The sequence below is a fragment of the Tamandua tetradactyla genome, chromosome 5 (genome assembly GCF_023851605.1).
Source record: "Tamandua tetradactyla isolate mTamTet1 chromosome 5, mTamTet1.pri, whole genome shotgun sequence".
Taxonomy (NCBI): Eukaryota; Metazoa; Chordata; class Mammalia; order Pilosa; family Myrmecophagidae; genus Tamandua; species Tamandua tetradactyla.
The window spans coordinates 10,648,729-10,665,472 of record NC_135331.1 but is presented as its reverse complement, the minus strand read 5'-3'; the positions used below and the strand labels follow the sequence as shown (position 1 = coordinate 10,665,472).

General features: G+C 42.7%; 2 protein-coding genes across 7 annotated transcripts in view; one reads left to right on the top strand and one right to left on the bottom strand.

Annotated features, from left to right (window-relative positions):
• P2RX7 (purinergic receptor P2X 7) overlaps positions 1–10,302 on the top strand; it is a 78,802-nt gene extending 68,500 nt beyond the window's left edge. For 3 of the 5 annotated variants that reach the window (XM_077159809.1, XM_077159807.1, XM_077159808.1), the window contains exon 13: positions 4,544–10,302. In XM_077159809.1, coding sequence (XP_077015924.1) covers positions 4,544–5,041 — 498 coding nt within the window. In that variant the 3' untranslated portion in view covers positions 5,042–10,302. The remainder of the gene's footprint in view (positions 1–4,543) is intronic. The other 2 variants (XR_013175557.1, XM_077159806.1) reach the window with 2 other exon arrangements.
• Positions 1–16,744, bottom strand: part of IFT81 (intraflagellar transport 81) — a 282,552-nt gene that overhangs the window by 233,890 nt on the left and 31,918 nt on the right. The gene's annotated exons all lie outside the window — the stretch shown is intronic.

The following is a 16,744-nucleotide window of genomic DNA, read 5'->3' as shown; positions in this document are numbered from 1 at the left end:
AATTCTTGGCTGACAGTTTTTCTCCTTCAGTACCTTAAATATCTTAAATGTATCATACCACTGCCTTCTTGCCTCCATGGTTTCTGATAAGAAATTGGAATTTAATCTTATTGCAGTTTCCTTTATTGGTACTAATTTCTTTCCTTCTTGCTATTTTCAGGATTGTCTCTTTATCTTTGGCATTTGACACTCTCATTAGTATGTTTCTACATGTAGGTCTATTAGGATTTACCTGTTTGGAATATGTTGCACTACGTGGACATGTTATATTTATATCTTTCATAAGAGTTGGGAAAATTTCAGCCATTGTTTCCTCAAATATTCTTTCTGTCCCTTTTCCCTTCTCTTCTCCTTCTGGGCCACCCATGACATGTATGTCTGTGTGCTTCATGCTATCATTGAAATCCCTGAGACCATACTCAGTTTTTCCCTTCTTCTATCAGTTCTTCTCTCTGTGAGATTTCAATTGTCCTGTCTTCCAGATCACTGATTCTTTCTTCTGCCTTCTCCAATCTGCTGTATGTGTCTAGGTATATTTAATCTCTTCTTTTGTGCCTTTCATTCCCGTAAGTTCTGTATGTTTCTTTTCATACTTTCAAATTCTTCTTTATGTTCACCCAGTGTCTTCTTTATATCCTTTCTCTCTTTAGCCATATTTTCCATCATTTCCTTCCATTGATGTAGGAGATTTGTTGGAATATATTTGATTAGTTATTCCAAATTCTGTATCTCCTCTGAAGTTTTCATTTGTTCCTTTGATTGGGCCATATCTTCCTTTTCTTAGTATGGCTTGTAGTTTTTTGCTGAAGTCTAGGGATGTGATTATGATGTCTGAAGGCCAGTTTCTCTCTCTTGCCCAGAGTGTTGTTATTGATTGGCTTTGTGTTAAGGCTGTTCTTTGACAACTGTTTCACCTTATTCTCGACCTTTAGAATTATCTGAGTTTAACTGATCAAATTTTTTTCAGAGGTTTGTCATTTTATTCTTGCCCTGGATATGTGGCACAATTTTTAAGATTGCACTATTTGTGCAATTATTTCACTCCAGGACAAAGCTTCCTTTCCTCTGTTCCTTCTTCATGAATCTTGATCTGTTCTGTTAATTTTGTTTTGTCACTATAGTTTTTTTCACTCTCCTTTTATTGCCTCTATCTGCTTTTGCCTAAAGGTGGGTTCTGGGAAGAGGATCAGTCCTCCCAGAGTTTAGGAAAAGAGAGGCTTTTCCCAAATCAGTATTTTCCTGCCAAAACAGGGCCAGGGACTCAAGAAGGAGTACAGACCAGTTCCAAGGAGCCTTGGGGAAAGGGTCAGGAATGACTCCAATGATCCTTCTTGATGGCTCCACAAAGCTGCTCTTTCCTGGGCTCCCCAGCAGATGGCACCCTTTGACAAGCTTTTCCCTGCAGCCCTAAGGTGGCTCCACAACTTTAAACTTCTGCTGCCTTCACCTCTGTTGGGGTGGGTTTGAAACAATGACCCCCATGTCCCTATCCAGGGCAGGCTAAAACAGCAATTCAGAGCTCGGACACAGTGACCTAAATTCACCAAAGCTGTGATCAGTACTCAGCCACCCCCCAGCCTGCCCCCTTGCCATGTTCTTGGGGAAGTGAGCTTCCACATCCCTCTCCATCTGCAGCAGCCAGCCAGGATCTGGACCTGAGGCAGCTTGCCTCGAGAGTCGGGGATGAGTGCCAGCATGCCACAGACCCAGTTAGTCAGAGTTCCTTACCACAGTTTCTCAGCCTCTTCCCATTCTTCCCTGAATACTGTACAGTGCTCCCCTGCTGTCTGGAACCCCAGAACAGCTATTTCAAACAGTTTCCGCCTGACCACTAGATGTTTTGGGAGGAGGAATGGGTCCTGCACTTCCCTACTCCACCATCTTCCCCAGAAGTTCAGCTCTGGACACAAGATCTATGTTGGATCTGTATGTTACAAATATTTCTCTCACTCTCTGACTTACCTCTTGTAGACTAGTTATCAATTTTCCTTTATGGTTAGTGCTTTTCATTCCCTGTTTAAGAAATCTTTGACTCTAATATCATAAAGATATTCTCCATTGCTTGTTCTAGAAGCTTCATAGTTTGACAATTCAAATTCCGACCAACCATCTATCTGGAATTGACTCTTTGTATATGAGTGAGGTAAAGGCCAAGATTCTTTTTTTCCATAGTTAATCAGCACACTTTATTGAAAAGACTGTCTTCTTCTCAGTGCACTGCAGTGTCACATAACCATTTATATTTGAGTATACTCCTAGATTCTATTCCATTTTTGGGAGAATGGAATAGAGTTCAGAAACTGATTTAATTATTATAACTTTATACAAAGACTTGATATCTCATGATCTAAGTCCTACTGCTCTGTTATTCTGAAAGCTTGCCTCGGCAAATTTCCGGTTGTTTGTATTTTTACATAAACTCTAGAATCACATTAATTTCACCATTTAAAAACCCTACTGGGGCCAAATTACACTGGCAATTTGAGGAGTTATTCTTCACAATATGAGTCTCCCAATCCATGAACATGGTATAGTCTTCCATTTACTTAGGATTTCTTCAGTTTCTCTCAAGAAGGTTTAGTAGTTTCCAGTTTAAAGGTCTTGCACATCTTTTGTTAAATTTATTGCTATAAATCCATTTTTATATTATTACAAATGTTTTTAACTTTTTCTTTTTGTTTTTGCTACATATAAACACAATGGGTTTTTTAATATTTATCTTGTTTCCAGCAACCTTGCTAAAGTCACTTATTAATTATAATACTGTTTAGACTCTTTGGAATTTTCTTTGTATACAATAATATCATCTGAGAAAAATAACAATATTATCTATTTCTATCTAATTCTTCTCTTTCTTTTTCTTTGCCTTATTATCTTGTCTAGGGCCTCTAGTACAATGCTAAATAGAAGTGGTGATAGTGGGCATCTTTACCTCATTTCTTATCTCAAAAGAAAACTTTTTATATTTCACCATTCATATATTATTTGATGTAAGCTTTTAAAGAATGCCCTATAAGATTAAAAAAAAAATTCTCCTGTTTCTAGTTTGCTAAGAATTCTTATACTGAAGAGATATTCAATTTTAGAGTAATGTTTCTTTCTGCTTCTTTTGAAATGACCATACGAGTTTTGTCCTTTTTTTTTCTCTTATGTGGTGAATTGCATTGATTGGTTTTCAGATATTTAGCCAACCTTGCATTCTTGCATTAAACTCAATTTGAATGAATTTTTTCTTTTTTTTTTTATTGCTGGATTCAATTCACCAATATTTAATTTAGGACTTTTATATCTCTTCTTGAGAGAGAGAGGACAGAATGTTTCCATCTTGGTAATGTATCCTTATCATGTTTAGGTATAAAGTAAACTATTTCTTCTGTTGTTGTTATGATTCTATTGTGGTAAAATACACATAAAATTTACCATTTTAACCATTTTAAAGTTACAAGTCAGTGATGGTACATTCACAGTGTTTTAAAAACATCACCACTGTCTGGTTCCAGAACATTTCATCACTCCAACAGGAAACCCTGTAGGAATTAGGCAGTCAATTCCCCTTCTCCCCAGCCTACCCCCCCCCCCCACACACACACACCCAGCTTCTGGCAACCACTAATCTGCTTTATGCCTCTGTGAATTTGCCTATTCTGGAATCATAGAATACATGGTCTTTGATGTCTGGCTTCTTTTACTCAGCATAGTGTTTTCAAAGTTCATTCATATTGTAGCAAGTATCAGTACTTCATTCTTTTTTATGGTTGAATATATCGCTAGAGCACATTTCATTTATCTACTCACCAGTTCATGAACATTTGGGTCCTTTCAACATTTTGCCTATCGTGAATAATGCTGCTGTGAACATTCGTGTACAAGGACTAGTTAGTTTTAATGTTTGACTCAAGCCTTTATCTTGTGAATGAAAGTTTGAGGCACAAAGAATAAACATAAAGGACTGTGATTATGGCAACTTCTCTTGGAGGATAACAGTCAGGTTTGCTAGCAGAGGTTGTCTGGTAAGAAGGGAGAGTGGAAATAATTCAGCAAATATTTACTGTCCACTGCATTGAGTGCTGTCCTAGGTAAGGTCATAGACACTGGGGATTCAGCAGCAATTAAAACAGGAAGGGTCCCTGCTTTCACATAGAAAAAGGGTAATCAAGTCAACATAAATTAATAAATTCATTTTAGATAGTGGTATTATAAATAATGTGTAATACATGTGATAAGAGAATGTCCTTGGGGAGGGGGCGCAGCACAGGGAAAGAAAGCCACTCTGAAGAGGTAATATCTAAAATGAAGCCTGGCTTTTCTGAAATTCACTTTCCAAATATGTAAAATGTAGATGAGAACACATATCTCATGCAGTTATTAGAAGGTTTAAATGAGGCAAAGCTTGTAAAGTATCAGCAAGTCCTGATACAAAACGTTTAATAATATTATGATTAATCCAACATTAAATGTCATTACCTAAATTAATAATAAAAGTAAAGAATTTAGACGCTAATGGTTGTCATTGCTGATGGGTTTGGAAACTTGGCTTTTTCAGAGACCACCGGTGGCCTTCACAGACTTGTCCAAGCTGCCCCTGCCTCTCCGTGACCTACCTCCCATTCCTGGACAAGCAGAGGAAATGCAGCCCCTTAAGGAAGAGGCAAGTTCTAGATTCACGGATAGCCCATCTTGGTGTCGCTGTGGGAACTGCCTTCCCTCCCAACTCCCCAAGAGCCACCGGTGCCTGGAAGAGCTGTGCTGCCGGAAAAAGCCTGGAGCCTGCATCACCACCTCAGATCCGTTCAGGAAGCTCGTCCTGTCTCGACATGCCCTGCAATTCCTCCTGCTCTACCAAGAGCCCTTGCTGTCCCTGGATTCAGATTCCACCAACGCTAGGCTGCGGCACTGTGCCTACAGGAGCTACACTGCCTGGCGCTTTGGCTCCCAGGACATAGCTGATTTTGCCATCCTGCCCAGCTGCTGCCGCTGGAGGATCCGGAGAGAGTTCCCCAGAAGCGAAGGCCAGTATGCCGGCTTCAAGAGTCCTTACTGAAGGCCTGGGGGAGCAGCAGTCATAGGAAGCCTGACTGTCATTTGCACATTGAACTTCACCTTGAGCTTCACCTTCAAAGATCTGTGGCCAACTTTTCAGCCAAAGAAGACATGCGTTCTTGTCCTATAACTCTCTATGTGTCAAGAGCAGGTGACCTGGTTCAACCAATCAACCAACCTGAATCCTTCAGCATAGACTAAGACTCAAGAAATGTAGATTTAAGTCTCACTTCTGTTTGTAAGAAGTTGTGTGACCCTAGGTGTTCTAGTTTACTAGCTGCTGGAATGCAGCACACTAGAGATGGATTGACTTTTAATAAAAGGGGATTTATCTCGTTAGCTCTTCAGAGGAAAGGCAGCTAACTTTCAACTGAGGTTCTTTCTTACATGGGAAGGCACAGGGTGATCTCTGCTAGCCTTCTCTCCAGGCCTCTGGGTTCCAACAACTTTCCTTGGGGTGATTTCTTTCTGCATCTCCAAAGGCCTGGGCTGAGCTGTGAGTGCTGAGATGAAGAATGCTGAGCTGCTTGGGCTGTGCTACATTGAGCTCTCTCATTTAAGAACCAGCCAATTAAATCAAACATCAGTCATTGCAGCAGGCATGCCTCTTAGCTGACTGCAGATGTAATCAGCAACAGATGAGGTTCACATGCCATTGGTTCATGTCCACAACAACAAAACTAGGCATCTTCACCTGGCCAAGTTAACACCTGAACCTAACTACCACACTAGGCCTCTAACCTTTGTATCTCAGTCTCCTTGTTACCCAATGTACTGTCTCCCGGAGACAGTGTGAGGACAAATTGAGACGATGGACATGAACTTTCTTATTAATGCAGAAAGAGCTCAATGAATGTGAAGCATCACATTATGAGACCAGACTAGGATAATGTCTAACTAATAGACCCTTTGGGTCCTGCTTGGAGAATGTAGAAGACTAAAGATGGCCACAGTTCTTTGACACTTGTCTCCTGAGGCATGAGGTTTGTATCTCCTCCCCTGAATCTGGGCAGGCTCTGACTGTTTTATCTGACAGTGGAAGTGACATGGTCCTAGCTTCAGGACACCAGTCTTAAGACAGTGGCAGCTTCCACTTCCTATTTCTTGATACTCTTGCTGTGGGTAAAGCCACCCAGCAAATAGGAAGTCAGACTACCCTGAGACCTCCCACAGGCCATGTGGAGAAGAGCCTGACCAGCCAGCCCTAGCTCTTCAAACCATCAAAGCCCTGTCACCAGAGATAGAAAGAAGCCTCCTTCAGATGTTTCCAGATCCTGCTAATATATGACTGCGATTGTATGAGAGACCCTAAGTGAGAACTTCTCAGTCAACCCACAAAACCAAGTTCTTGATTTTAGCCACTAAGTTTTGAGGTGATTTGTTTCGTGGCACACAACAACAGATAACTGAAGGAGAAAAAGTCTGATTCATGGGGACAGAGACTTAGCCCATATCTTACTGAGGTTCTGGGAGTCTGGACCTTCCCTGGAGCCCCTCAGGGACTTATTTCTATTTGGCAGTTCTAGGAGGGCTGCAGATCAAATCGGCACCAGACCTGCCCTGGAATTCATCTGCTCTAACTTCCAGCTACCTAAAAACAGTCCAGTTGACACCACAGTTTGAAGGCAGGAAGCGATTACTGCTGTAAAGAATCTGAAAAAAGCCACCTTGATGCCTTTAATATCCTGTACTTTGCAGACAGTCAAAACTGATGCATCCGAGATGTGACTTTAAAAGCAACCCATTTTGCGGGCCATGGTGGCTCAGCAGGCAGAGTTCTCACCTGCTGTGCCGGAGGCCCGGGTTTGATTCCCGGTGCCTGCCCATGTTAAAAATAAAAAGCAACCCAAACCCAATCTTTACCATCTCTATACATCAAATGGTAAGAATGTTGATAGCACAGGTTTTAGGATCCTCCTGCAGTGTTTCTTTCTTCATGGCTTTGGCAATAGAGTTGGCTATTTTTTTCTAAACAACCATGTTAAAGAATAAATAGCTTCAAGAACACTATTCAGTACAGCAGCTGATGAGAGATCTGTGAGTTTTTGTACATACTCTTAGATTTACCATTTTTTTTTAAACCAGCAGCTTCCTACTGTATTAATGTAAAATATCACAGTCAAAAACTTTTTTTTGACCCAGGATTTTATCTGGTTTTAAACTCAGGAATCAAGACAATTAGCCCAGATTGAACTTTCATTTTTACTAGTTTTCACAGATATCTTTGCAAACTGGATGATAAATGGCTTCTTAGGAATAGAAATGATCTACTCCACGAATTCTATGTAACTGCTAAAGGTTTCTGTTCTGATGGTGTCTAAGTCTTTATACCTCATCTTTGGTGCCTTATTCCTAGCGTGTTTTTACCACCTCACTGAGGCCCCAGATGGAGTCAGAATTTGGAAATGACAAATTATCACTGGATCCACGCACTGTTTTCCCTCACCTTCTCCACTGATGTTCCCAGTGAGAGGATGATGTGTTACTTCAACCGTGTGCAAAATGTCTGGCACTTCTTACAATACATGGCCATATTTGTATTATTTTTAGTCCACTGCATAAAATAATGTCATCGGCAAAGGCATCCCAATGAGAGTCACATTTTATGGAATCTGTTTTCTTGCACTTAAAGCCATTCTTCTGATATGGTAATTGCATAATATTCATTGTTTCCTCTTTGGTCAGAGCAGAAGGGACCTGCTTTCTTGCTGTAATACTTCCTGATTTCACATAGAATTAGTCATGGACTTGTATTTCTCTCTTAGAAGGGACCATTTTTTAAAAAACCTTTTCCAATTCTAGCTTGGCAATGCAGGTGCCTTAACTTGACTGTTTTGATCATTAAAAATGGTGTATAATTCATTTTTATTTAAGTCTTCCCTTCACTTCCTTTACTCAGAAAGTCCCCAATTCATTCATTGACACATTCATTCAACAAATATTCCTGGAGGCACTCGCTGGGGACCTATGATAGATAAGACTGCTGCTCTTGACGAGATGGACATCAATCAGATAATTCAGATGAATGCACACTTGCAACCTGTGGCAAGTACTATGATGAAGAAGGTAAAGGGTGCCATGAGAGTCTGTAATAGGGAAATCTGACCCATTCAGGGAGATCAAAGAAGGCATTCCTGAGAAGGAAAGTCTTAGCTGAAATCTGAAGGGTAAGTATTCATTAATTAGGTAAAGAGTAGGAGAAAACATTCTAGGCAGATGTAAACATATGCAAAGGCCCTGTGACACAAAAAGCCTACCAGGGGCTAGACTACATAAAGCCTTATGGATCATGAGAAGTTTTGCCTTTATCCTAAGAGAAATAGAGAGCCATTGAAGAATGGTACGCAGGAGCTGGATAAAATCTTATCTGATTGTTTCTCTTTTTAATTAACCATTTTAAAGTGAACGATACAATGGCATTTAGTACATTCACAATATTGTGCAACTACCACCTCTGTCTGCTTTCAAAACATTTCCATTGCTCTAAGGTAAAACTTCTCACACATTAAGCATTTTATCTCCATTTTCCCCTCCTCCAGCTCCTGGCAACCATTGATCTACTTTCTATCTCTATGTATTTGCCCATTCTGGGTATTTTATATAAAAGGAATCATACAATCTGGACTTTTCTTGTCTCGCTTCTTTCACTTAGCTTCATGGTCTTCAAGGTTTATCCATAGTGAAGCATGTGTCAGTTCTTCATCCTTTTTATGGCTGAATAATATTCCATTGTATGTATATACTTCAATTTTTTCATCCATTCATCCATTGACATATTTGATTTTTTTTTAACTCACCCTGATATCTGTGGGGAGAATGAACTAGGAGCAGCAATAGATATGGTTTTAATTTTCATTTTGTTGTCACCTCGCTCCATTAAAATATTTGTCCCAAATATGGAGAAAAATGGACTGATTCTCTTTTCTCTCCTCCTCTTCCTCTTAGGAAGTCTCACATGTACACATACACACGCCAGCGAGAGAGGAAAGGGAGAAGCTTGGGTGTGCCTTGAATTTTAGAATATCCCCTGTCCAGGTTGGCAGGGATAAGACTGCTTGTTGCCAGGGGCAGGGGTGCACGGAATCTAGAGATAAAGGCATTCCACAGAGCCCAGCAGTGTAATGTAATGGGGTGTCAGGCCTAAAATTAAGGCCCAATATTATGTGCTGCCTTGACATCTAGTGAAAGCAGGAGGGCCTCGAATGGCCTGACTGCAAGTTCCTGTCCTGACAGTGCTCCCGTGTATAAGGTCCCCTACTCAGACACCCTCCTTTTTAAACAGACCAGGTGCAGTTCCTACTTATCTCTGAACAGCGCATTTCAATCCCCTGCTAGCCCATGGAATTATTCAAACCAGCCAGCCACATCCTCCCATAGGAACCAGGGGTCCCCACACCCTGTTGGCCCTACAAAGCCTGCCTTCCAGCCCCTGCTGATTCACCCCCTGTGGTCCTGCCTATGGGCTGGGAGTCTAGGTAACCAAGACACTGCTGCCCATCTCATCTGTCCGTGAGTACCCAGCCCTCCCCATAGCCCTGGGGTGGGAAACCTTGCCTCAACAACGGGGTGAAGAGGCAATTAAAACACACCCAATTCCAGGTCACCAACAGCCCTCAAAAGAGGCTTCTTTTGGCTTCTTGGAATGCACGAAGTCATCGTCTGCACAAAACCCTGCCTCCTAGAGATGAGGAATTGTGACTCCCCCCACCCCCCAGCGATTTCAAATTCTCCTCTCGAATGCACTGGAGTTGGTTTCACTTTCTGTGGCCTGGACATTTCTCAACTCATATTTTAATCAAGTGTATCCACCCTTCTGGGAATTCCTGCATGTCCCCTGACTCAACTTCTTCTACTGTCCTTTGAATAGATTTAGATATCACTATTTTCTTTTGCTTTGACTGTGACCTTCAGTTTCCTGTTTTCCAGTCCCTGAAGGGTTGTGAATCATGTTTCTAAAATAAATGATGAACTCTGGAGAGGATTTTGCATGTCTGCCATCCTTAACTCCTGTTAATGAATTAACCACGGGAGCCTCGTCCTCAGAAACTGGAGGGGTAGGTCAACGCTGCCTGATTGTCTCAACAGAATAATTACCTTATTTGATAAGCTTTAATAAGGGCCAACTCAAACAAAATGGGTTTATCTGAGCCAGCATGGCAAGGTAAATTATGACAGTCTATATTTTGCTCTCCCAGCAAACTGCAAGCTCATCAAAGGCAAGGAGCTCGCTTTGATTTTGTGCTCGTCATGTAACAGTGGTGCAGTGGGGAAGAGCTTGGGGACTGGAAGCAGGTCACCTGGTTTCAAGCCCTGGCTTTGCTGCTCATTCATCAATTGCTCAGGCAGCTGATCCAAACCTTAGGGGCCTCAGTTCTTTCATGGATCTGAGGATTATTTTGAATATTAAATGATATGAGTGTAACATTGCATGCAACCGATATTTGGTACAAAGTAAGCCCTTAATATATATATATAGTAGCTCTTATTGTTATCTAAAGTGTTTCTAAGGCATCTAACTATGCTAGACATTGTTATTGTTTGGATGGTCCCCAAGCATTACTTCAGAGCTCCAGCCCCATAGATTCAACCACCTTCAGATATTCTAGTGTGGAGGTGAGTCAAACACGTACAAAGGAGAAATCATTCGCTCCACTCGTCCCACCCCATCCACATGGGCTCTTGAAGAACTCCCAAGCTCAGTTAGTAGCACCACCTTCCATCAGCTCACTTTCATAAGCCAGAAATCCCAGGGCAGCCTCAATGTCTCTCTTCTCCCTCTTCATTACATCCAAGTATATCGATTGATTGAACAAACATTTAGTGACCACACTGGCACTGCACAGCTGTTAGCAGTGAACAGGTTAACAGGACAGCCCCCCTGGAGGTTAGGTGTGGTGGGAAAGATGGGCAATCAATACATCAAGAAATGGGGTGAGGACAGTGTAGGATAAATGCTAGGAAGGAAACCAACAGGATGTTGTAGCCACAATGATTTATTTCTGTCAAGGATCAAGGACGGTGTGCTGGTTTGAAAGGATGTATGGACCCTAGAAAAGCCATGTTTTAATCCTAATCCCATTTTATAAAGGCAGCCATTTCTTCTAATCCCTCTTCAGTGTTGTGTGTCTGAAACTGTAATTAGATCACCCCCCCGGAGATGTGATTTAATCAAGAGTGGCTGTTAAACTGGATTAGGTGGAGGCGTGTCTCCACCGTTTGGGTGGGTCTTGATTAGTTTATGGGAATCCTATAAAAGAGGAAAAATTTTGGAGAATGAGAGATTTGGAGAGAGCAAAGAATGCTGCAGCACCATGAAGCAGAGAGTCTACGAGCCAGTGCTTTAGAGATGAAGAAGGAAAACGCCTCCCGGGGAGCTTCATGAAACAGGAAGCCAGGAGAGAAGGATAGCAGATGACGTCGTGTTCACCATGTGCCCTTCCAGCTGAGAGAAAAACCCTGAACTTCATCGGCCTTCTTGAACCAAGGTATCTCTCCCTGGATGCCTTTGACTGGACATTTCTTTAGCCTTGTTTTAATGGGGACATTTTCTCGGCCTCAGAACTGTAAACTAGCAACTCATTAAATTCCCCTTTTTAAAACCCATCCTGTTTCTGGTATACTGCATTCCAGCAAACTAGAACAGATGGCCTTACCAAGGAAGTGACCCTTGAATGTCAAGGAAGAGCTGGAAGAAGGGCAGTCAGGCAGAGGGACAGAAAAAATAAGGAAGTGAGTGGGCTCCGGAACTGTCAGGCGGCCCACGTGTCTAGAACTGAAGGGAGAGAGGTGAATGAGCTTAGAGAAGGGCATTGCCAGATTTAGCAAATAAAAATTCAGGATCACCAGTTAAATTTGAATTTCAGATAAACAACCAAATTTTTTAGTATAAGTTTTCCCTGTGCAATATTTGGGATATACCAATATTAACACATTCTTTTGTTGCTTAACTGAAGTTCAATTTAACTGGGGACTCTATATTTTATCGGTCATCCCCATGAGAGAGGCTGGCAGGCCCAGTATGGGCCTTATAGGACACAGTGGAGTGGGTGGATTTTATTCCAAGGGGGATAGGAACCCATCAGAGCCTTATTTAAGTTGAGGAAGCACAGTGTGATTGTAGGAAGGCAGAAAAGGAAGAGGGAAACCAACCAGGAAGGCCACTGTGGTACCCTGGCTGGGAAACTGGCAACAGATTAGTGGAGATGGTGGATATGGAGAAAGATGGATGGAGTTAGGATCATTTTGGAAAGAGAACTGTTGACAGATCAGAGGTTGAGGTGATGATAAAAGGGGAAGAGCAAATGGGGCTGTAGCTAGAGAGGGAGTGCAGGCCGGGAAGGGTTTTGTTATCGTTATCTGTTTGTTTGCTTGCTTGTTAGTTTTGAAGATGTGTTTCTTAGTTTCTTGCAGCTGCTGTAACAAATTACCACAAACTTGGTCATTTAAAGCAACAGAAATTTATTCTCTTGTAGTTCTGGAGGCCAGAAGTAAAAAAATCAGTATCACTGAGCCAAAAGCAAGGTGTCAGAAGGGCTGTGTTCCCTTTAGAAATTCTAGGGGAGAATTTGTTTCTTGCCTCTTCCAACTTCTGGTGGCTGCTAGAATTCCTTGGTTTGTGGCCACATCCAGTCTGCCTCCATATGCACGTCACATGTGTGTGTGTGTGTGTGTGTGCGCGTGAGTTCCCTTTGCCTCTCTCTCATAAAGACACTTGCAATTGCACTCAGGGCCTCCCTGGATAATCCATGATAATCTCCCCATCTCAAGACCCTTAACTTAATCACATCTCAATGTCTCTTGTGCCATATTAGGGGACTTTCCAAGGTACCAGGGATTAGGGCTACTTTTTTTTTTTTTACAATACTCAAATGACCTTTAATAAAGTGTTTAAAGCAAATCACTTTACAAAAAGCATTAAGACATTTTAAAACATAACTTTTGAAACAGTACACAAGTAAAACAAAACAAAACAAACACCACCCCCATTCTTGGGCGAGATCCTACAAAACTGACCTCAGGAACCTCAGAACAATTTAGTATGTCTGTCTATTCATAAAACATGCCTAGTTATCACCCATATTTGAATGTTACACTGTGAACAGCTGCTCAAAAACAAGTTCGCTCTGTCAATTGCCACATCATTTTACAACCTCAAGTTGCCCTTGAGCCCATTTTGGCTCATTCCTCAATGGCATGCTAGGAAGTAGACCAAGCAGAAAGAAATCGGCAGAAACTTTTATTTATAGGACATACAAGGATAAACAACAAGCAAAATGTAAACGTTCTATTTGAGAGAGAGAAAAAAAGAAAACTGTACCGGAACCCAAGGCGTAGAAATTTCTGGAAAAGGGTAATGGTCACACAGCAGCAGTTATAAACTTTAACTGTTATCTGTGACACTGAAAGATAGAACCTGCCATTCATCTTGCCAAGAAACTTCTTTCAAGAGGGATCGCACCTAATGTACCCCACATAGTTAAAAATGGCCAAATCTTAACTGTGCCAAATTGTTTAGGAGATGAGGGAACAGGGTCACGGCAGTTAAAAGAACCTCACTTAACCATTTATGGCAAAGCAGGAATTGGCATTTTTATATTCTAACCACCAGCCTCAAATGCTTTCCATGGAATCACTCAATCCTTCAGTCTCCTCTATCCCAAGACTTCAGCTTCTTTAAAAAGAAAACCCATGACACCAAATGCTTCTGTGTTTCTCACCACGCAGAGTTCTGCTATATAAGCCAGCTGCTCCCTGGTTTGCTGAGCGGCTGGGCCACAGCCAGCCAGGACTGCATTATAAGATCCATCCTGACACTTGGCATAGTGTGGTAAGTCAACTCTCAGGTCAAATTCTTTAACATTTTCTCTGTTAGGATTATTTCCCAAACCTTCTGGCTATTCTGCCCTGCATAGGTCCACATCCCCCCTTTTTTCGAGGCTCTGAAGCCCCAAACAGCCCTAATGCCTCAAGGTGAGTTCACACAATGATCTGAGCAACTGCTGATCATGAAGGTGATGTGGTGTGAAAAAGGTTTGAAAAGCAGCATGGGAACATTAGAGCTATCTGAATTGCAAGGGTTGAAATACCCAAATTAAAAGAAACACTGAAAGATGGGAGAGAAAAAAATGGTGCAAGGACAGTTTAATTCACCTGCACGAGCCAATCATATTTAGTAAGTGGGTGGAGCTTGAAGGGAAGAAGCAAGATGGAAACTAAGGTGCCCTGGGAAGGGGTGGTGGCGGGGGGGTCGGACAACCATAAGAGTAAGGCTCAATTTCACTGATGTGCCTCAGTAGGTGCCCCTGCAAAAGACACTGACACGCTGATCTGCCAAGTGCCATGCTTAACATGCCAGGCTGCCTCTGGTTTCCTTAGGAGGAAACAGCACAGGGCACCACAATTCAGAATTTTCAGCTCCAGCTCTTAGTAATGCTCCGATTCTACTGTGTCTTGTCCTCTCAAATTTTTCCCACGTTTCCCTGCTTTTGGTGAATCTTTCTCCTTCTTGATTTTATTCCACATGGCTGGTGTGGGCCGCCCTCACCAGTCCCCGGCAGCAGCAGCAGCCCCCTTGCCCGTGGCCCTGCCCCACCCCTCCCCCACCACCCACCCAGCCATCACCCAGAGACCGAGTCCTTTGCTTGCTCTCGCTTCCCCTTTCCCAGCTCCCAGAGGCTGCGGCAGCCCTGGTGACGATGGCTGCCTCGTCAGCATCTCTCCCAGGTTCTGACATTTTGGGGGGCCCATTAATAGCCTACTACAGATGGAGGATATCACACTGTGTCATGGTCAGGTTCAACAGACATTTAAGATACTATTCAGTCATAAAGAGGAATGAGGCACTGATACGTGCTACGATATGGATGAACATCGAACATCACACTAAGTGAAAGAAGCCAGAAACAAAAAGGCTTATACTGCATGAGTCCACTTATATGGAACATTTAGAATAGGCACATTCATAGAGCAAAAAGCATACTAGGCTTACCAGGCACTGTGGGGGGTTGGGGAAGAGAATGAGGAGTCATTGCTTAATGAGTAGAGAGTTACTGAAGTGGGTGAAGAAAAACTTTTAACAATAGAAGGTGGTAGCAGCACAATATTGTAAAAAATCATGAATGCCACCGAATTGTGCACTTCCAAATGGTCAAAATGCCAAGTGTACGTTTTATATATATGGTTATCACAGTGCAGAAAAAAATAGGAAGGGAGACATTTAAGACATGATCCCTACTTCCTAAGTCAATCCAGACGTACCTACCTTCTTGCTGTTTCATGAACTGTGTGATCCTGTATCAGTGAAATAGCAGGTTTAAGAATACAGGCAAGGGGAAGTACGGGGCAGCTTTACGAGGTTCCTGTGATGGAAGCTGGCCTCAGAGATGCAGAGCATGGAAACACCCAAGGGGTAAGAAGAGGCATTCCCGTAGAGTCAGTGGCCCAGAAAGAAGTAAGCGTGGGATGTGATGAGGTTACAAATAGACTTGGCTGACTCCCCAGAATGGGAAGAAAATGTATGATATGGGGAGACTTTAAAAAATGGGACTGTAGATGGATCAGATGCGATAGTGAAAAGGATCCATTCTAGCAGGGAGAGGTGACATGAGGACTGCAGTGAGTTAAGAACCACTGATGATGACATTGGGTGGGGGGGGGGGGAAGCCTGGGAAAGGCATAATACGTGGAAGTGTTCTGAGGGCACACAGGGGTGACTCAATGAACAACCTGAGCTTTGGAATAAGTAGCCATGATAGAAAGAAATGGAAGAATCTGAAAAAGAGTTTTTCCAACAATAGAGTATTGGTTAAAAAGAAAGAAAGAAACGATGGCACAGGAGGACTTCCAGGGAAGATGGCAGAGTAGGGAGCTCCAGGATTCACTCCTTCCCACAAAACAACTTGGAGATAGGTAGGAACTGCCTGAAACAACTGTCCCAGGGCTCCGGAGGCCAGAACACTGGACAGCATCCAGGGAAGAGCAGGAAAGGAAGACTCCAGGACTGCTCCTGGTGCCACCCCACCCTTCCACCCTCAAAATGGGCTGCCGTGGGGTCCATCCTGGCTAGCTGCTGCAGACAGAAAGGGATATGAAGATCCTCTCCCCCAAGCACAGGGGTGGCGGGAAGGCTGTGCACAATGGCGAGTCCTGTCAGCTTAGCCAGAGCTTCTGATGGGAGCCTCAGTCTGGACAGGCTCCGAAAGTCTCCGAGGGTCCTCTACAAAGAGGGGAGGGGGCTGTTCTAGTTTGCTAGCTGCCAGAATGCAATATACCAGAAACTGAATGGCTTTTAAAAAGGGAAATTTAATAGGTTGCTAATTTACAGTTCTAAGGCTGAGAAAATGTCCCAGCTAAAGCAAGTCTATAGAAATGTCCAATCAAAGGCATCCAGGAAAAGATACCTCAGTTCAAGAAGGCCGATAAAGTTCAGGGTTTCTCTCTCAAGTGGAAGGGCACATGGCAAACACAGTCAGAGTTTCTCTCTCATCTGGAAAGGCACCCGGCAAACACGGTGTCATGTGCTAGCTTTCTCTCCTGGCTTCCTGTTTCATGAAGCTCCCTGAGAGGTGTTTTCCTTCTTCATCTCCAAAGGTCGCTGGCTAGTGCGCTGTCTGCTTCTCGTGGCTATGTCGTTCTTCTCCAGCTCTCTCTGAATCTCCTTCATTCTCCAAAATGTTTCCTCCTTTATAGGACTCCAGAAATTTAT